Here is a 21,704-nt window from a genome sequence, read left to right as displayed (position 1 = left end):
GTGGGTTCCTTGTACGCCCAGACATATCCCTTCACCCCTCGATTCCAGCTGTAACGGGCACTGGAGTCGCTGCTTCTTAAACAGAACTGATTTACTTGTAAGATTTCACATCTCAAACACAGAATGTTAGAGCTAGAAGAGCACACAGATCTCACGTGACCTCCTGGTTTCAGCGGAGAGGAGCGGTGGCTGTTGGAAGATCAGGTCATCCAGGGGGTTAGGAAGAGATGGGCCACGTGGAAGATTAGGACGACGACAAGGAAATAGCAAAGAATTACCTACATTTGTGGGTGCTCCAGACCTGCACCGTGCAATAGGGTAGCTGCTAGCCACCTGGTGGCTGTTTACAATTAAATTAGTGAAAGTTAAATAAGTTAAAATTCAGTTTCTCAGTTGCGGTAGCCACATTTCAAGTGCTCAAATAGTCACAGGTGGAAGTGGCTACCGTATTTGACAGCACACTCACAGAGCAATTCTATCACCACAGAAAGTTCTAGTGAACAGCCTGAGCTCCTACATTGAGTACAATTATTAAAGAACGTAAATGTTTCTAGATTGAACATTATCCCTGAATGTCTGTCCAGGGAGAAGGGGTGTAGTGATAGCTCCTCCACCGGGGCACACTCCCTAAGTTAACGCTTCCCTACAGCTGGGCTCCATTTACAGTGCTCTGGGGAATCTCTCCTCATCTGAAGTATAAGTTGGGTTCTTACTTTATCTGATGCATTTACTGCCTGAAGTTGTTCAAGAATGGAAATGCAACTCTGGACCCGCAGACTGCCGGGAAAGCCTAACGAGGGCTTTTCCTCTGTGATTTACTATTCTGTTTAGTTCTCTGAGATTGTTCAGTGTAATAATTCGAAAACCCCCAATGCCAAATCCGTTGCCTGTGGACTTGCTGAGTGTTAACATTGGCCATGGGTGCGTTTCTAGGGTCTGGGACACTGTCAAATTTATCCCTCTACTCTCCACCTGTTTATCCCCCAGACCTGTGAAATTGAGCTGGGCTGCCCACCCAGGGAAACCTACACTGGGAGGAAGCCTCTCCCTTGGCCATCTTCGATGTCAAACAATCAAATCATTTGATAATGGAAACTGCCTAATGTCTTGTTCAACTTTTCAAGCATCAATTATATCAAGATTGCTTGTTTTGGCCAGGTGCAGTGGCTCACGCCTGTAATCCTAGCACTTTGGGAAGCCAAGGTGGGAGGATTGCTTGAGCTCAGGAGTTCAAGACCAGCCAGAGCAAGAGTGAGACCCCTTCTCTACTAAAAACAGAAAAATTAGCCGGCATCTTGGTGCACACCTGAGTGGGAGGCTGAGGCAGGAGGACTGCTTCAGCCCAGGAGTTTGAGGTTGCTGTGAGCTGGGCTGACACCATGCCACTCTAGCCTGGGCAACAGAGTGAGACCCTGTTTCCAAAAAAAAAAAAAAAAATCAGAATATAACCTGATAATATTTTTGGATGATTTGAACTTCCTCTGATGCTCTAAATGAGGTAACTAGAACCAGCAAAACATTTTCTTCAAACCACTTAACTTGGCAATGGTTAACTCACTAAGGATAATAACAATGACATTCTTCAGGTTTGTGGGGTTGTTTGCTTGTTTGTTTAAGATAGTCCCATTATAAACGTTTCATTAATCAAAAGCAAGACCAAACCAAAAAACCCCACAAAACTGCAAAAGGTTAACAAAATACTGACTAGATTTCAAGGATATAGTAGGAAACTATTGCTTAGGGCTAAGTACCTAAAATACGCTTCTGTTCTGAAAGCCTGACACATTTAAATCTTGTGCAGTATATATCTTTATCTTTTTTTTCATATGTCTTCCCTGCTAGTTCCTAGGACAGTTAATGCAAATATTTGCTAAGTTTTAAATGATTTTGTTGTAAATATAAACATTTAAAAGCATAAGGCTATATTAACATTAAAAACCAGCTGCAACCTAAGGTGGAAAGATTATATATGGAAAAATGGGAAAAGAAGTATGGAATATGCTTAGAATTGGATACATTTTATAACAATACATAGTCTACTGCTGGGACAATTGCAAAACCATGGGGTGAGGCCAGGGACTAGCACACCTCAGAAACCGGATTACTGGAAATGAACTTGGTTCTGATAGGGCGTTGCTCGTTGGCATTTGCATAAAATGTGCCTAGCAAATAAGGAATGAATAAATGAATGAAAATGTTTAACACTGTCCTACAAATTAAATTAAACACAGAGTCATCCAGGATGAAAACAAGAAACTAGTTGTTTCAATAACTCATATGTAGACTAAACGTTATATTTAAGTGAAAAGACTAAAAGAATAAAAAGAATAAACTGTTCAGCTGTCCACCTCAGTATCTCATTTCGATGTCACCTACTGGCCTGCACACACAGATTAATAGTTGCTTTATACTTTTTAGGCCACAACTCATGCAAGATGCTCAAAGAAATAGTTTCCTAACAGAATGACTGACACCATTGTGGAAAGAGACGTTATTCAGGACATTATCTATTTCGTTCTTCAGTTGAGGTAACTCATCTGCTTTTAGACTTAAACCTGCTATGATCTAAAGAGATTGGCCGTGAAACTGTTTGTGTTGAAAACTTAGCCGGCGCGCCTTTGGCGAACCTCATTCACTGGCATGCGTGGTGGCAAGGTTTCCGTATCTCGGTGTTCATTTTATACTTTCATTTGGTGAGCAGGTCTTTGTTGAATCATCCCATTGAACGGGGAACAAAGGCGGTTTAGGTGATACGGTAAGTAATGCATTATATGTTATCTCTGAAAAAAGCCCGACAAAGTCAGAATACTCTGATACCCTCTGATTTTCTTCAGGACGTTTGGAACCATAAACCAGTCGGAGGATCCCCACTGTGCTTAGCCACAGACACCTTTGGGAAAGAAACACCTTGTTGGCTGCACAAATGACGCCCTGCCAGCCACACCTGGCTCCGAAGGCAGGTTATCGCGCCAGAAGAGCTCAGTTTGCCGTGAGTGAGGGTCTCTCAGTTTCTTAAATACTGTCTCCTCCAGTACGATCAGTAGCGGGGACAATTTTTTTCCTGACTACCTCTCTTAATCAAGTACTGATGCTATTCCAATGATAGCGCTGGGATAAATTCAAACAGGTCACGATTTTACTTCCAACTGGGAAACTTCTAACCCTCCAAAGGGAAATACTTTTCATTCCTTTGCATCTAATTCTCACTGGCTCCTCCAATTCCTGCTGCCTTTTGTGATTTCCTTCTCTCTCAAAAGTCAAAACCCATTTTTTCTTATTGTTTGGGCCCCCTAAAGTTTTTCTCCTGATTAAATAAATCATCGTCTCCAATTTCTTTCTCTTCCCACTCGCCCAATACAGGCTTTCTCTTTGCCTATCCTACTTGACTTCATGAAGGAAAGTAAATTAATCTCTACTGTCTTTCCCATGTCTGTGGTATCTGTAAGTTGCTTTTTGCTTTAGGTGTTACCTTATGGAGAACGGCTGTGCCCAACTTTCTAACTTTTCTGCGTGACATAGATGTTTTATTTTCTAATCCACATTTCTTTTTGCAGTTTCTTGAACTTCCTTTGGTTGGTGTCACAGCCAGCCACCCAGTGGAGACGGAGACCACCAGTTCATTTCACACAGGCCACTGAACAGTCGTAAGATGGTGACGACTTTTGGTCTCCAGTGACCTGGGCTGGATCCGACTCACTGACCTAAGGGGGAAGGGCTCTGTATTCCATTACTAATCCCTCGAGCCATCCAGCCCCCTGAAAATGATTCTTTGGTTTTATTATTGCAAAGACCATTTATAAAATCATGAACTGGATTTAGGAAAGCAACCATGAAATAGCAAGGGACAACAAACTGATTGAAATTCCTTAAATGTAGTATGGGCTGAAGTCTCTCAGACAGTGGGACTGGGGGAAAAGTTATATACAGGCACCTCCATTCTTTCCTCAGCAGCGTGACCTGCTCACTTAAACGTGGCAACTTCAGATCCACTGACCATGCCTCAAGGAACTAAATCCTAAATAAAGAAAATGGAAAAGCAAACTATGAAATAGCCAATAATCTTTATTTTGCACTTCCCCCACCCCTCATCCCTCTCCAAAAAGCGCTAATGGGTATATTTGTGCATGTGAAAATATTGTATAAAGTATTTAGAATGAGCTCAAATTAATAAAACAAAAAACACATATCTCAACATAGGTGCTTTGTTTTTTTTTTTTTTTTGCAGGGATAGAAACGGTCTGGCCCCTGGAACAAGGAGGGCAATGGTATCCTGTACTCGAAAGGTCTACTCCATTTCCACTGATTTGCAATTTGACATTCATGGCAGAAAACCGCATTTCTCTAAACACATAATATGTTTTAAAATATGACTAATTCATACACTAATATCAATTTACTTGGCATTAAAAAAATCACATTTTCTATTAATATATTTGTATTAGGTTCAAAGCCCATATTCTAGCATTCAAGAGATCCATCACACGGGCCCAAATTGGGATTATTTCAAAATCAAGTAAAAGTCCATATTTATTCCAAAGTTGCTAAAATATGCTAATAAAGTTAAATTTGATGTTTTTACATTAAAAATAAAATATTTGGTTTACCTCTCAGACATCTATAACATATAATAAATAGTGGGCAGTATAGTAATATAATAAAATTTTGTGATACCCTGAAATTTGATGAGATTTCTTAAAAAAAAATTCATAATATACTTCATTTCAGCCTTAAAGCACAATATCAATGAACAGATTTGTAGAAATAAAATAATATAAACACAAAATGCTACAGTATATGGTTTTTGTTTTTGTTTTTTTTTTTTTACTTTTGTGGAACCTACATGTCCTTTTAATAAATGTCAAAGAAATTTACAAAAACAAGATAACAAACAAAACAATTTTAAATCATAAACTATAGATTTAAATTGCCTTGTTTTCCTTCCAACTGCTAGGGCCTTTTTCCCCACAATGTTTTTGGGCACTGCACAGGTTTAGCTCAAGGTAAATTACTTTGAACTATGGCTCTTTTTCTCTAGCCTTCTTTGCGTATATACAGCGTAATTACAGACCTGGCTGAAATCGCAGTGGATTTCAGAGAAAGCCAGAATTAAACACGATAAAAATTTTAAAAATAACTACTTCATAAATATTTATTATTTACATTAGGGGAAATCTTTTAGTATGAAGAGTTTTTATACAAGTTGATGAAATGTACAAGCAGTGAGACTCCAGCAGTTTCAAGAAGGGCGAAATCAGAATGCAACAAAGATATAAAATACGTCAGAGTAAACGAAAATAATTTGCACAAAGCAAACAGGACATGATAGAAACCTTTTTCTTAAAAAATATAAGGTATTTCACAAAAGCCTGAACATTTTACATGTTAGTACTAAAAACGGGGGGAGGGGGCAGGGAAGCTTCATATATTCTTATCACAAAAATATTTACCAACACTCCAACTGGAGTTTTCTTTTCTGTTATGATGATTATCTTACTATGGAGGGAAAGGGGCTGAAAACTGTATACAGACTAACGGTGTCACCCTCAAATCACAGTCAAGGCAGTTTACACATTATCTTCTCATCTAATACCTTAGTGAAAAGGCCCTGGAGAGAATAAAAAAAATCCAAAGGGAGGAAGCGCGGCCTTTTTATTAATAATACTTGCTGCCACTGGCATGGGAAGGCGGGGGCGGCCTGCGGGCCACACCGCGAGTTCTTCTCCAGTGTCCCGACCATGGGGCGCAGGCCGGTGCGTTTCCGAAGGGGAAGGGTGGCGCGCTCCTGTCCTCCGTCTTCCGGGATCCACCGTCCTCGGGACGCGGAGTCACAGCAGGTCCGGGGCGGCAGGGAAGGAGCCGGGGAAGGAGCCGGGCTGGCCGCGGCCCAGGCCGCGTGCGGACGTCAGTGTGCGCGATGCTTCCTCTTCTTGTGCTTCTTGTCTTTCTTCTTGTTGGCGCACTTGGGGCAGAACCACTGCATTTCCTCGGGGGGCGCGGCCATGATCCCAACACAGGGCCTGCACGTTAAAAAAAATTCAGAGAAACAAGTTTTATATAGATATATATTCCTTTCATGTCGGTGTTTTTAAATCGTTTGTAAAGTCTATGACAGACTTCCCAGAAACCAAAGTCAAACGGCTCTGATTTCTGGGGCGCTGTGGCGGGCGTGCGGTTACTGTGTTACCTTGCGCCTCGCCCACGGGAGGGACCGGTTAGTTCCCGCGTCCTGCCCGCCACGAACAGCGTAGTTCTGAGCAACCGCTCTGGATTTGCCTTCTACAGATCACATGTCATAACCGAACGGACTGCCCTCTTTCTGTATCTGACATTGTAAAGGTAAAATGAGATTTCTGCCTACATTTTGGGGAGCCGCTGAATAGGGAGGTTTAGCAAGCGGACAAGCGGTCTTTGCTCTGTGCTCGCAAAGGGGTCGCCTCTTGCTGGTTCTGCCAAGTCCTGCAGCTCTCACAGAACATTCCCAGAAAGGAAGGAAAGGGAAACCTCTGAATTGCCTTTTTTTTTTTTTTTTTAAATACGAAGCTAAGCAAAATATTCAGAATTTCCAAAGACTCTTTATGTAATTAATTACAGTTTACAGGCTCTGTGATTTTACTCTGCGTGCTGCCCCTAGGACGGCACTGGAACCGTGCAAAGGCACTAATCTCTTCTGGGGGATACCTCTTCTCGGGCGTGACCGGCGCTGCCCTAAGTGACAGCCGTGCTGTGGCTGGCAGGGCGCCCTGGGCACTCACCAGTGGTACCAGTCGTCGCAGTCGTCACAGCCGATCATCGGGCTCCCGTCGTCCGGCTTGTTACAGCCGGGGCAGATCCAGATCTGATTGCCCCACTCGTCCCGGATCTGATGTTCCCAGGGGGAGGGGCAGAGCCGGAGACGGAATGGGGAAAAAGAACCAGAAAGAGGCCAGATCAGAATTATTACTTTACACTGTACACCTAATAAACAGACAAATTTAACTATAAAAATATAGTAGATTAGCACTTTAGTAAAGCTATGTCATGGTCATCACTGTTCTGGAATCAGGTGAAAAAGAAAACTGCTAAGTACTCAACGACAAGACACTTCTAATGGATATTCTAAAGTTTCTTTTGTAAGTCATAAAAAAACAAAGCATTTTATAATAATCTCTGTGAACAATACGACCTGTAACTTCCTTCATCTAAAAAATCCTACAATCATATAAATTCTTAATGATGAGGGTCTTTATGGCAGTAACAATTGTTATTTTTAAAAGCTACAGAGCTCAACTATATATACTTTCTTCAATCACACTCATAGGCCTGGAATTAATACATACAGCCAAATGTGCACGCATCTCCTTATTACTGATTAGCCAACCCTTCTCCTGAACTAGCTGATAAGATCAAGGATATAAAAGGGTTGTTACTAAGTAACTTTCCATTCCCTTTATGACATTTTAAATAAAGTACAGTCAACTAAAGGGCAAATGAAATAAGGGGCTCAGGAGGCCAAAGAGCTACACATTTAAACATTATTTTGCTGCAAGTACTGTATGCTCTAGAGTCTACTTAGCCTAGCAGTTCTACATAGGAAGCGCTGTACCACCTTCCTCAAACTGAACATTACAAAATCAACCTGGAAGAAATAATTTTCTGATGGGCATTCAAAACCAGCAGTAAGAGGTAATTTTCAAAAGTTTTTATAATAAGATAGTATATATCACTTCAATAGGTTTATTTTGCAAGGTATACTCTCTTCCTATACTTTTAAGTACAACACTGACTAGGTACACACACACACACAAAGGCTTTGTGTGTGACGGGTGCATTGGAGGTATATATAGGTTTATATATGCTTCATTCTACCGATGGGCTTACTTTAAGGCCTACCATTTTTTTTTTTTGGACAGAGTCTCACTCTGTTGCCCAGGCTAGAGTGAGTGCCGTGGCGTCAGCCTAGCTCACAGCAACCTCAAACTCCTGAGCTCAAGCGATCCTCCTGTCTCAGCCTCCCGAGTAGCTGGGACTACAGGCATGCACCACCATGCCCGGCTAATTTTTTCTATATATATTTTTAGCTGTCCATATAATTTCTTTCTATTTTTAGTAGAGATGGGGTCTCGCTCTTGCTCAGGCTGGTCTCGAACTCCTGAGCTCAAACAATCCGCCCACCTCGGCCTCCCAGAGAGCTAGGATTACAGGCGTGAGCCACCGCGCCCGGCCAGGCCTACCATTTTTGAAACAAAATCTCTACAGAGGCAAACTGTGTCATTATGAAAATTTCCTAAAGAAATCTACATCTAATTTCAGGAGAAAATGTAACATGGGGAGAGGACCAGCAGTCACCACGTGCCAGCTGTCTGGTGGCTATGACCGGCCAGCATCCTATGCCCTGATGCCCCTGGGCAAGGCCAGGGCTGCTGCTGGTTGACCTTTCTTAAAATCAGACAGTCGTGACTCTGTGTGCTCCGTAAGAAATGTGTACGGCATCCTCAATAGCTAACACCCAACATCACACAGTTTACTACGTTCTTTCAAACATCTTGCTTCATGTAATCCCTGTAGAACCACCTATGGGCAGGTTAAGAATGGGGAAACTGGAGCTAGAGGAATTTAAGTGACATTTCCAATAGCACACTATTAGACAGTGACAGAATCCACCTTTTGGCTCTGTAGCGTATGTGTTTCATCTAAATCACACATTCTGTCCTCTGTCCACAAAGTGTCTCTTCAGGAGTTAGAAGGTTTTTCATCCACATTGTCTATTCCAACTGGACTCATCTCTAGGGAGTGCGTTAGCGCAAAAATCCACTGGAGACCCAGAATTACTACAGCTAGAATATATCAGAGAGATCACTGACGATAATACAAACTCTTTAATTATGGATGAAGGCAGGGAGGCTGGGAGATTCAGTATAAAATCTTCCCTGATCAATCCATCTTGGGGTGACCTTGCCCCAATTAAACATCTATAGTGATGGGTCCTTGAGTGGACCAATTTGATGATCATTTTATGTCACATCTTCTATTTTTGTCTTGAACTGCCATTTTAATATTTTCCTATTAATTTTTCACATCTTCATATTCTCTCTGAATACATTTAAGATTTTCTTTTCATACCTCTTTGTATGACTATAGTGCCCCAAATATTTGATGATTTGCTGAGATTTCCTTCCAAAACTCCTTTTAAAAAATGGAATATCGTACAGTTTATAATGTCCAATACCACGAGTCCCACCCTGCCACGTTCCGATCACATCAGTATCTCGTCACAAGGACTGGCGCCATCCCAGGCCGCACACTGGGCAGTCACAGCAATGTCACTGCCTCCAGGGGCCTTGACTATTTTGCCGTGTGCTTGTGTTACCCTACGGTGACTGAAGAACACATCTGCGTGAACACTGCATTACTAGACTGAAGTCAGGGTTTGAACAAGACCTGATACTGGCCGGGCGCGGTGGCTCACGCCTGTAATCCTAGCACTCTGGGAGGCCGAGGTGGGCGGATCGTTTGAGCTCAGGAGTTCGAGACCAGCCTGAGCAAGAGCGAGACCCCATCTCTACTAAAAATAGAAAGAAATTATATGGACAGCTAAAAACATATATAGAAAAAATTAGCTGGGCATGGTGGCACATGCCTGTAGTCCCACCTACTCGGGAGGCTGAGACAGGAGGATTGCTTGAGCTCAGGAGTTTGAGGTTGCTGTGAGCTAGGCTGACGCCACGGCACTCACTCTAGCCTGGGCAACAGAGTGAGACTCTGTCTCAAAAAAAAAAAAAAATAAAAAAAAAAAAAAAGACCTGATACTATTCAGCGTGAGAAAAATACCTAAAAACAGTCCCAGGACAATGTGGACTCATTCGACGTGGTGGGTTTTACAACGTGAAGTCACACTTGGACACTCTGGAAGCTCTGTGGTCTAAAAGTTCAGTTCCATTTAATATGCAAGCCCTGATACAGTTTGGATCTTAGCCAATGAAATACTGTAATTAGCGCTATTATTTAGAAATACCAGCTGGCTCATAAGATCTGTGCACATTACATAAATTATATTCTTTTAAAAAATTAAAAAAAAAAATTTTCCCCGTCATGCACAATCGTAGCTCACTGCAGCCTCCAACTCTTGGGCTCAAGCCATCCTCCTGCCTCAGCCTCCCTGTCCCTGGGACCACAGGTGTGTGCCACCACGTCCTATACTCTTAAGTGACTGATTTAATTGCTTGATCAGGAAATTCAATGTGGGATTTAAACATCACTGTTCATCTGTATTTATACACGGATACTGCTGTATATATGTGTATAGTTATATTCCAAAACAATATAAAGCGAAACAGTGCTTTGCCACTACTTATGAAGACTGAATACACGAGCACAGTAGTATTAACACCTTGCAGCCAAAACCCGGACAGTGCAGTGAAAAGACTTCGCTGGCGTGAAGAACTGCCTCTGAGATTCGGTAATGACACACGGGACACTTGTCAAGTGGAAGCCCGCAGGCCAGGGGCGAGGCCGTACGCACCACGTAAGTGCTGACCGTCTCGGTCACCACGCTCCGCACGGGGGCCTTGGCGCTGCCGGCCGCGGGGCCCGGCAGGGACAGCAGCGCCGGGCAGGCTGCGGCGAGGGGCGGCGGCGGGGCCGCGGGGCCCAGGTGCGCGGGGCCGGGGGCCGGGGGCGCGGCGGCCGGGGGCGGCGTCTTGGGCAGGTTCAGGGAGGGCGCGGGCTTAGCCTCCGGGGCGGGGACCACTTTGCTGATGACGCTGCCGACAAAGGAGAGAAGAGAAGGTTAGAACAGGGCAATCCGACTCAAACACGTATTTAAGATATTATCACAAAATTATGTTGTTTAAAGTGGCAAAACACATCTTCAAAAGTCCAGGGGTAACTGAAGAACTCAAGAGTTCAAGGCCCTTCATCAATTAGCCTCTCAAACGTATAAACTGACTTTTTATTTGCCCAAGTTGCCCCTCAATGACCAGATATTTAGAAATTTTTAGCAGCCAATACACATGCACCGTTTACAGACATGTAAGCACTCAACTGTCCCTCCCTCTCTGCTGCTGAGATTTGACCATGTGACTTCTGCAGGGACTAGCCGTGACAGGAAGTGGCCTGTGACACCTCAGAGTCCCAGACAGAAGGCTGCTCCTTCCTCTGGGCTCCCAGGGCGCAGAGGACTTAGAGCAGGGCCCTGCGGACACCCAACAGGCGCAAGACACAGACATTTGTTGGGGGAGGCCACTGAGGTTTTGGGGTCCTAGGATACTGTAGTTAAAGTAACCAGAACTTGTAATGTGCCCAGACACCCAGCACAAACCGTCCTGAGAGCAAGTAATTGAAACTCTAGGTCTTAGATTATTAACACAGACATTTATTTTTTTAAAGCAGCACACAATCAAAGACGAGCAAACCCATCGGGAGGCAAGGTGACTCAGGGAGAACAGAAGTGACAGCCAGCGCAGAGAGACCCATAAAGAACTAACAGCTACGAAACAGCTCTGCTCACAGAGGTAAATAAAACAAAAGGTAAAGCTTGAAAATATCTACAGGTAGCCAGGAAGTTATAAGGAGTGACCAAGCAGATTTGAAAGGAACCAGAAAGACCTTCTAGAAATGAAAAATACAGTAACTGAGATTTCAAATTCAATGGATGGATTTAACAACAGATTAGAAACAACTGAAGACAGAACTATAAACTGAATAGTAGGACAAAAGACACTTTCTAGACATAGCGTGGAGGGGCCAACAGGATACAATCAAGAGGCCTAATGAGTACGTGTTTAATCATACTTCCAGAGAAAATGTGGCAGAGACAAATGTGAAACATTGAATTGAATATTTGAGGCTTTTACAGAACTGATGAAAGAAACCAATCCACAGATTTACGAAGCCCAACAAACCCCAGGCAAGATAAATAAAAAGCAATCTGTGTCTAGGCATATCAAAGTGAAACTATAAAACATCGCAGGACACAGAGAAAAATCTGAAAAACAGCCTGAGGTGGAAAAAATAACTACTTTCAAAGAAGACACAGATGATAGGTGACTTCTCAAGCAGCAACGATGACGACATCTAGAAGACAATGGAATAACATCTTCACTGTACTAAAGAAAAATAAATTTTGTCTTTGAAAGCATCTTTCAGGAATAAAAATGAAATAAATGCATTTTTAGACAACCAAAAGCCAAGAGTTTGCCGCCAGCAGAGCCTTATTAAAAAAAAAAAAATTCTAAAGCAGCAATTATCAAATTTTTTGGTTCTAGGACTCCTTAAAATTTATAAAAATTACCAAGAACTTTTCAAATGTGCTTTATACCTGCCAGTATTTACCATACTAAAAATCAAACTGAGAAATTAAAAAAATATTTAGTAATTCATTTAAAAGTAACAAAATGAATCCATTACATGTTAGCACACACATTTTTTAAAAAATGAAAGTAACTGTATTTTCCCAGACAAAAAATTTTGTTAAGACTGGCAATGTTTCATATTTTTGCGAATCTCTTCAATGTATGCATATTTAAGTGGAGAAGGGAGGAGTATTTTAATAGTTTTTTCAAATAACTATAAATTCGATACTGCAACAAAATGCAACAAGTGATAGTTTCTTAAAAGTCAGGTGCAATGTGCAATCTGAAACCGTATCACTAAGCTTTTATATTCTGTTACATTAAAATCAACTGCTTCATCTAACACTTTGAATACATAATTTACCCATGCACACTTTTATAATGTCATGCATTGGCCATTTGGAAAATACTGGTTCAATGAATTATGCACATCTTCCAAATGTTTCTGTAATTCACTATACATTAAAAACTCACCTTCATTGGTGTTACCATTCATCTCATCAAAAATTTCTTTATTAAGAAATTGTAACAATGTGTTGTCTAACATTCTAATTTTCATTTAAAAGCTTGAATTTTATCATTTATAACAAATAATCTGAGATACTTTCTTTAATATACCAGGCTTACTTTGTTCATTTTTGAGAAAATGTTGGCCACATATCCAAAACTGAATATCCATTGTTTGTCTGTCACTTGCTCTTTCAAGTAAAGATGGTGTTTTGTGAAAAAAGCAGCTAGTCTGGCTTGTAAAATAATCACAGAAGTGCTCTTCCTCAAAAGAACCACCACATTTTAGAATGCAGCAAAAGTGTTTTGTGAGTACTTCCTATTTCATTGCTTACCATTCCATCAAACTATTAAAAAGGTCAATTCAGGGGCTGAGACTTAGTAAGATTACTAATTTTTATTACTTCATTGAGGGCATTACTTGCTATGTTGCCCAGGCTGGTCTCAAACTCTTGGGCTCAAGCGATCCTCCCACCTCAGCCTCCCAAAGAACTGGGATTACAGGTGTGAGCCACCACACCCAACCCCAACAATTTAAAATTTCTATGCACCTAATAACGTATTCTCTAAATGTATAAAGCAAAAACTGACAGACCTGTAAGACACAGACAATCACAGTTGGAGATTTGGGCTTATCTCTCTCTCTGTGCAACCGACAGAACGAGCAGGCAAAAATCCAGCACTGACAGAGAAGGTTTGAGTATGAATAACAAAATCAACTCAACGGACATTTAAAAAACTGTCTTCAACAAATGCAGAATACTCATTCTTTTCTAGAATATACTGAACATTAATAAAAAGTTCACCGAATTTCACAAGGCTAAAAAATAATGTGAATAGTTTGCACACACGTTTGTTACCCCTGCTATATGGGTGGCTCCTGGAAGGAACAGAAAGCCTTTTTAATTTCTTATCCCTATTTCTGTAAAATATGGCAACTGGCATTTAGTAGGCACCTGATGAACTTATTTTAATAGCCAAACAAAGAAAAATTGGTCTTAGGAGTAGTGATTTTTTTAGATGAAATGATCCATTTAGTCTATTTTTTTATCCGATTAAAATTATATCAAGAAAACAGCACAGCAGCGTTCTCTGTGGTGTGGGAAGAAGGATGGCACCTGTGGGGAAACACGGGCTGTCCACGAAAAGGGAAGAAAAGAGGAGGAACAGGGCAGGTCGAGGGGTTACAGGGGGAGGTCAGAAGCGGGGATGACGCAGGCATTTCCAGTTGTGGGCCAATGGAGTTAATTTGGAGGGAAGGAGAAAGAGGGAGAGAACAGCAGCAGGAGAAAAGGAGGGAAAGAGCATCGTGATTCATGAGACTATTGGCAGAAGTAAGCCGGAAAATATGTGACCAACAAGAGGGGGTTATTCAAGGCTGGTTCATAGTCTTGGATCTTTCCAAAGAAGTATACTGGCTGCAGCTGTTCTGCACCCTGACTGTGTGCATGGCTGTCCTTACCGTCCACAGTAGGCAGCACATTTCTTGAGAGTGAGGTGTGTATCTTACTTGTCTCTAGATTGCATGCAGTATTAAACACAGCATTGTAATAAATACTCGCCACCTTTTATAAGCATAATGCCTATCGCTGCACTGACAACTCTTCTACAAAAAAGTTATTTTACTTTTGAACATTTTTGTCTGTTTAATATATTTTAAAATATAGGCTCATTTTCTCTATTCTTACCTTCCCGCCTACCTTCCTCCCATGCTATGTAATGAGTTCCAAGAGGCCTGAGATTTCTGTTTGCCAACATGGATCCTAATTCCTCATCTACCTGGTCATTCTCACACCAGGATGTGTTTATCACACCAGGGCAAAGTATAATCTGATCGTGAAGGTTTCATTCTGTCTTCTGGAAATGGTTTTCAATTGTTTTAAGCTATACCATACACATCATGAATGTTATTATATTTGCCTTCCCTGACTCTTTTCCAAGCCCCTTTAATTTTCTTCCTATTTTTCTTAGATTTCTCTCTTACCTATGTGGCCTGCTAATAGTGTCCATGAGAGTGGCTTACATTTAGCAGTGTGGCCAGCACATAGGAGCAAACTGCTGACCCGTGATATGGGTCAGTACCTAAAATCTCAGAAATATCTGCTTGTACATCTATTCTTATTTTTCAATTTAGAGAATTGGCATTTTGATAAAAATAATTCTTATAATAATAATCCTTCCATAATGCCTAATATTCCCTTTCAGTTCAATAAAATTATTCCTTTTAAACTGAAAAAATATATATAGTTCTCACTCAAATGTCCGGAGTAGTAAACAGAAAAACATCAAAGTACCCCGGTACTCAGTATTGATGAGACAAACTTTTTTCCTAACTTTTTGTTTTCAAGGGATTAGACTGGCATTATATGGGCACTAAAGTGACTCGCTTTTTCCCAGCTCTTTTGAAATTCAGGAGAACATTCACTAGAATTTGAAAATTATTTTGATTTTAGCTTCTAAGTTACTTTTGCAGTAACTGAATGCACAGTTTTAAGAACAATCCTTTTATTATTTCTTCAATTTTGAACATTACAGAATAATACATAACGGAATGATATAATTTCTCCTCACTAGTGAGATCACTATCATCACCTAACCGCATTTGGTTATAAAAAGCATTTTGGATTCCTATTGGCCTTGTTCACTGCCGATCTTTATTGTCTCATGCTTCTAGACAGCGCTTTGCTTCTGCGTATTTTTCTCCCTGAAGCATTACTTTTTCCCTTCTATTTAATTGCAGAGTAAGTTCTCCTCCAGAGCTTTCTGTTGAATGAGCAACGTCTGGCTGAGAACCCAACACCGCCCACAGCTGTGTCCCACAATGGCTCCATGCTGCTGACATTACATCTTTTGGAGGATTTGATCACAGCGCCCTAACTGCTATAAACACTGGCGTTATTCATAAAAACGTGTGGAAGGAGGGATTTTTCGGCAGGATTCCTTTACCTGTTTCCCCACGACAAAACAGGGACATAAATAGAATGGGTCATGAGCTGGTTGGCCTGTAATGCAAACTCACAGCTTGACAAGGGAATAAAGAGCCAGTCCTCACCTTCCAGCCACGCAGAGCCTCCGAGGTTAGAGGCAAACACAATTTGGATATGTCTGCGCAGGGAGTTTAATGATCCTCATTATTCAGCTATTGTGTGCAAACACTAGGAAACCGGTAATCCAAATTATCAAAGTCTGAATAACTGGCCACTAAACTGCACACAAAGTTCAAAAGTCCCCTCACAATGGCTTACTTATTTACTGCTAAAAGTGAACAGCCATTTTTATATGGTAACAAACTGATGCCACGGGTAAAAACTAATGTAATCATGTCCATGAATTTTACAGAAACTTCTGAGCAGGGAAGTTCTTCAATGTTTGGGAAAAAAAAACACCTTGATCAAAAAATATGTTCCCTGTACAACAATTCATTTTTCTTCTTCAGATTTCAATTTTTAATCAATCTCAGAAATACAATCCATCTTTAGAAACAAATTCCCATGTTGTATTTTAAACTAACCCCTCACAACAAATAAAGATCACTGAGATTTCACAATAATGTTACTATGAAACCTCATGCTTAGGTCCGATACACACACACACACACACACACACACACTCTCTTCCTATTTTGCTTTCTTACTTTTATTATTAATAAAAGCCTCAGAAACACTCAGCCTGAGTGTGGCAGTCGGGCTCCTGCTGTTCACACACCTGTGTGGTCCTATCACACACTGAACAGGCTGAGCTGAAAGGCTGGCAGGACACAGTGAAAATAGTATCATGTGACCTTCGAGGCCAGGTCATAAAAGATGCTGCGGCTTCTACCTTGCTCTCTTTTGGATCACCTGCTCTGGGGGAAGCCAGCTGCCATGTCGCGAGGATGCTGAAGCTGCCTTAGGAAGAGGCCCAGGGGAGCCTCCTGCTAACAGCCACACATGTGAGCCCGAAGTGGATTCGCCAGCCTGGCTGAGGCCTCTGGGTGCTGCAGTCCTGGTCGGAGCTCAATGAGAGACCTGAGCCAGAACCACCCGAATCCCTGACCCACAAGAAACTGGGAGGTAATAGCTATTTATTGCTTTAAGTCACTAAGTTTTAGGGTCATTTGTTATGTGGAAATAGAAAATGAACACACCAAGTATTCAATTTATCCAACTTAGATGTATAAATAAATACTCAGAATTGGGGAGAAATTAGAGTATTAGTACTTAAGAGGCCAAACTGCAACACAGTCATTTCTGTATTTCAGATTTGATCAAAAGGAACAAATACCCAAAGACAATTATGAAAATCGGTTTTATGTTGATTCTTCAAATTAATCATTATTCCTTATTCTTCTTGATCCCCATATCTCAAATTTTAGCATTCATGTAATCAAAACACAACTATAAATGGGGTTAACTCCTCAAGCTCATGGCTTGCCTCTTGAATATTTACATCATCTCATAAAACGGTTATTTTATTTTGTCATAGCCCAAGTACATATCAAGTAGCAAACATTTTATCTTTTAATGCAGGCATGACCTGTGTGAAAAAGGAAACAAATTGCATGAAGTAATTAGAGGAAAATATAGCCATTAGAGACTCTTCATTTCCAAGAGAGATGCTCAAATGATTATACTTCTATTGTCAAATGTCCGAAATCTGTAACATACCCTAAAAGGGCATTAATACTTCAGATAAGCAATAAGTGATGCACATTTCCCCATATTTGCAAAAAGATACACTCGAAGGATAACATCAATAAAAAAGAAGCCCAAATGGTAACCGACAGGGTAGGGAGTGTAAAAGGAAAAAAGGGCTGAAAGCCAGACTTCTCTGGATATATCCTGTTATATAGATTCAGCTTTGGAGTAAAGCAAATGGTCTCCATATTCAGATAACTAAATTTTAGGAACATTGTTTATGAATCAAAAATAAATGGAAGTGAATGAACCTCAATGTATATCATGCTGATGACATCACCATGCAGAAAAAGAAACTTAATCTCTAACTTTATTGAATAGTCTTAGTAGTAGCAGTAATGGTAGTACTATTACTTTCATATATTTTACATATGCTGGTAGAATAAGCAAATAAGTAATTATGATAATGCTCATAAGACTCGAGATTTTCAATGTAAAAGATGCAGAGATAAATTTAAAGAGGTAAAAGTAATGGTAAATCTGAACTGAAAATATCAGTATAAGGTTATGATTTTTTTCTTTTCTTTTCAAACCTACCTACTTCCTAGTTCCGTCCCTTGTAAAGGCATAAATGTAATGATATCCTAGTAGCAATGGGCAACTCTAGTGCCAGACTGTGATTCCTAAAAACCACTCCTCACTAGCCATTCCTCGGAGGAGTGGCTAATTCCAGGTCTGTGGAAATAGGCAAGAATATACAGGAGATATACAAGATAAACCTGGAACATTTTTGTACCAGAAAGTAAGAAAGCTATCAAACACAAATGGGGTTGTATTGAAATCCAGTAGGCAACATGAAGGAGTTCTCACTGGTCAATATGAACACGAAAATGAATAAAAGACAGAGAGAAAAAAGGAGAGGACAAGGAAGGGGAGGAGTGGGGGAGGAGACGGGGGGAAGGGGGAGAGAGAGACAGAGACAGAGAGAGTGGGAGAAAGTGAGAGAGGCTTTTCCAAAACCCAGTGATCACCACTGGAGGTAACTGATATCAACATGGTATCAACTCCATCAACTCCTTGGCAAGTAAAAGAAGCATTTATCCCACCTCTCCTATATGAACTATGAACTACATTTCAGGGTAACATATATAATAATATATATATTCATAAAGAAGAAAAGTTCACTTTTATTGAATGATTTCAGCAAATAAATATGAAAGGAATGACTGAGTTTTTAAAAATCCATCATTCCCCAGTGAAATGACTGAGTCTGACAGTCAAATGGTAAGTGCCATTGAAATGATGTAGTAAGAAGTATATAGCAGCAAAATATCCTTGGAAAAAAAGCTGAACTTCAATCTAATCAAGTCTTTAGAGCTAAATGCCCTTACAGGGACAGAAGAACAATTTAAATGACATTACAAGGAAGTAAACAGACAAATCCAGAAAGTGAGACATTCTACTGGACAAATGATCTTGTTTCTTCAACAAGTCAGTTACGTGGCAAAAAGGAGGAGGGGTGTGGGCGTGCAGAGCAGAATTACCAGTTGTAGATGAAAAGTGCTTAAGAAATATCAGTCTGGTTTAGATCCTGATTCAAACAAATTGCTATAGATATTTTTGAGACAAATGAAGAAATCTGAATATAGACTAGGTATCAGATAATAACAAGGAAAATGTTCATATATTTTATGAGTGATAATAGCATTGTGATTACATAAGAAAACAGCCATATTTTTAGAGCTCCATACTGAAGAATACAGAGGTGAAATAACATTAGGTTTGGATTTGTTTGGAAATGCCTTAAGAGACAAAAAGAAGAAAAGGATTAAGCAAGTATGGCAAAATTTTGATAACTGTTAAATCTATCAAGGTGACAGGTATATGAAAGTATACTATTCTCTCTTTTGTCTGAAAATATTAATAAAAACTTTTAAAAAATGTTAGTAATATGCATTCCATCCAGATGATTTAGGATCATAAAACATGATAAATCTAGGGCACATATGAACTACTAGGGAAATTTCTTAGTTATTTGGCTTGATACACCTTTGCTTTTATTTTTCTTCTTCACGTTTCCAAATTTTGCTAATCCTTTAGGGCTCTGCTCAAATTCCACTTTGCCCAAACCTTTCTAACCCTTCCTAGCTGGGAGTAATCACTGCGAACTTCTATATAATTTTAGATGTATCTCTCCTAGCCTTTAACACTTTCTACCTTCTATTGTGGTATTTATGCCTACGTTCCTGAGAAGAGAATCAATATTTAATTCGAATTTGCTTTTTTCAAGTCTTTTTCCCTTGACATAGTTATATTAGGTACATGATCAAAATTAATATTTGTTAAATGTAGATCATTTAAAAAAAATCCAAACCCTAAGAGTCTGGGGCACTTTGAGGGTTCTTTTCAAAAATCAAATTCTCTGGAATCAGAAGTTCTAAAAGATTTTGTGATTTGAGAAAGACTTTTCCTTCTCTCCAGCAAACAAGAGGATGCTTTTGGGTAAGAAACAGCAAAGCCAAACGAAATTGAACATTCAACGTGGATAAAACTTTACTTTCAGTAGCCCTGAGCCTAGAGTCTACAGTGGAGGAGGAGTAATTTAGTAACTTAGTAAAAGATGATTTTACCTGAAAATATGTTAAAGTTTGCAAGGTAACCCATAAAAGATATCCCTTTACATTTTTTAGGATCAAATAACATCCCAAGTTATTTGAAAACATTAAAAGCAATAAGATGATATTCAGTGAACTTGAAAAATGAACAAGATTGTGATTAAGATTTGTATCTTACTGGAATGTTATAAAATTCAGTTATTACTGAAGTCATGCTTGGGAAATCCAACATTACCACTCTAAAATATATTAAAATTTGAAAATAGCTGCTGGGTCTTCACCAAAAATCACATGCTTTACATGAATTCTTATCTTCCTTTGTAAACAGCATAGAAAAATATATACAAGATATATAATATATAGAGAACACATATATAAAGATCAAGCAGGTGCTATATCTATATATGTACAATACATATATATAAATATATATTAATCTGTGCAGGCTAAAATAAGAAGTGACTCCATATATGTGTATGCATGTGTGTGTATATATCTCTACGTCATACTCCTTACCCTTGGAGGGTCATTCTCCTTGTAGATTGTCTGTTTAGTATTATATCTTTGATAGCAAAAATGATCTTCCAAAATGAGAACAAAGGGGATTTTAACAATTTGTTTGAAGATGTGTTTTTCTATACTTCAAAGAAATACAATAAATTAGTTCCAATAAACATTCATATTTAATGAGCAATCATTGTATTTGCTTTAGGATTTAAAGAACCTTTATGAACAAAAAGATTCATTAAAAAAAGGTGTCCAAGGGAGTTTGAAGTAACACACACACACACGTTATACATATATATGCACACATAAGCAAGTTTCTAAAATTTTGTCTGAGGCAAGAAAAGACTTTTGAAATGATTCCACTGACTTTAGATTCACAGTAAGGTTAAGATCGTTCTAAAAGAAAGAGATAAAGAAAAAAAAGAAAAGAGAAGAAAAGCTCACTGCAGCTCCCAAGCACGTAAAAGCCTGAATCAAGAACTCAGTTCTGGCCGGGCGCGGTGGCTCACGCCTGTAATCCTAGCACTCTGGGAGGCCGAGGCGGGCGGATCGTTTGAGCTCAGGAGTTCGAGACCAGCCTGAGCAAGAGCGAGACCCCACCTCTACTAAAAATAGAAAGAAATTATATGGACAGCTAAAAATATATATAGAAAAAATTAGCCGGGCATGGTGGCGCATGCCTGTAGTCCCAGCTACTCGGGAGGCTGAGACAGGAGGATCACTTGAGCTCAGGAGTTTGAGGTTGCTGTGAGCTAGGCTGACGCCACGGCACTCACTCTAGCCTGGGCAACAGAGTGAGACTCTGTCTCAAAAAAAAAAAAAAAGAACTCAGTTGTGAGTTTTACAGAGCTGCTTTAGGTCCTCTTGTCTCCTCTAAGAGTTTCCTAGCACACAAATCCTCTAACGTCAAGGACGGCAGAATAGGGCAAAAGAAGTTTCAAATCCAGCTGGAGGGACATGTGAGGAAAGCACGGAAGTCAGTCTCACCTCCCATTTCATAAGGACAGCTGTGGAACGTGAGCTCAGGACTCTCTAAACCTGCGGTCCCCAACCCCTGGCCGAGGACCAGTACTGGTCTGTGGCCTGTTAGGAACCAGGGACCACAGCAAGAGGTGAGCAGCGGGCAAGCG

General features: G+C 40.2%; 1 protein-coding gene across 1 annotated transcript in view; it reads right to left on the bottom strand.

Moving 5' to 3' along the window:
• Positions 1-4,042: 4,042 nt before the first annotated feature.
• Positions 4,043-21,704, bottom strand: part of TAF3 (TATA-box binding protein associated factor 3) — a 128,641-nt gene continuing 110,979 nt past the window's right edge. The window contains exons 5-7 of the mRNA XM_069458649.1: positions 10,499-10,739; positions 6,753-6,859; positions 4,043-6,017 (exon numbers count right to left, since the gene is read on the bottom strand). Coding sequence (XP_069314750.1) covers positions 5,903-6,017; positions 6,753-6,859; positions 10,499-10,739 — 463 coding nt within the window. The 3' untranslated portion in view covers positions 4,043-5,902. The remainder of the gene's footprint in view (positions 6,018-6,752; positions 6,860-10,498; positions 10,740-21,704) is intronic.

This window comes from Eulemur rufifrons, chromosome 25 (assembly GCF_041146395.1).
Source record: "Eulemur rufifrons isolate Redbay chromosome 25, OSU_ERuf_1, whole genome shotgun sequence".
NCBI classification, from domain to species: domain Eukaryota; kingdom Metazoa; phylum Chordata; class Mammalia; order Primates; family Lemuridae; genus Eulemur; species Eulemur rufifrons.
This window is presented reverse-complemented; position numbering and strand designations above follow the sequence as displayed.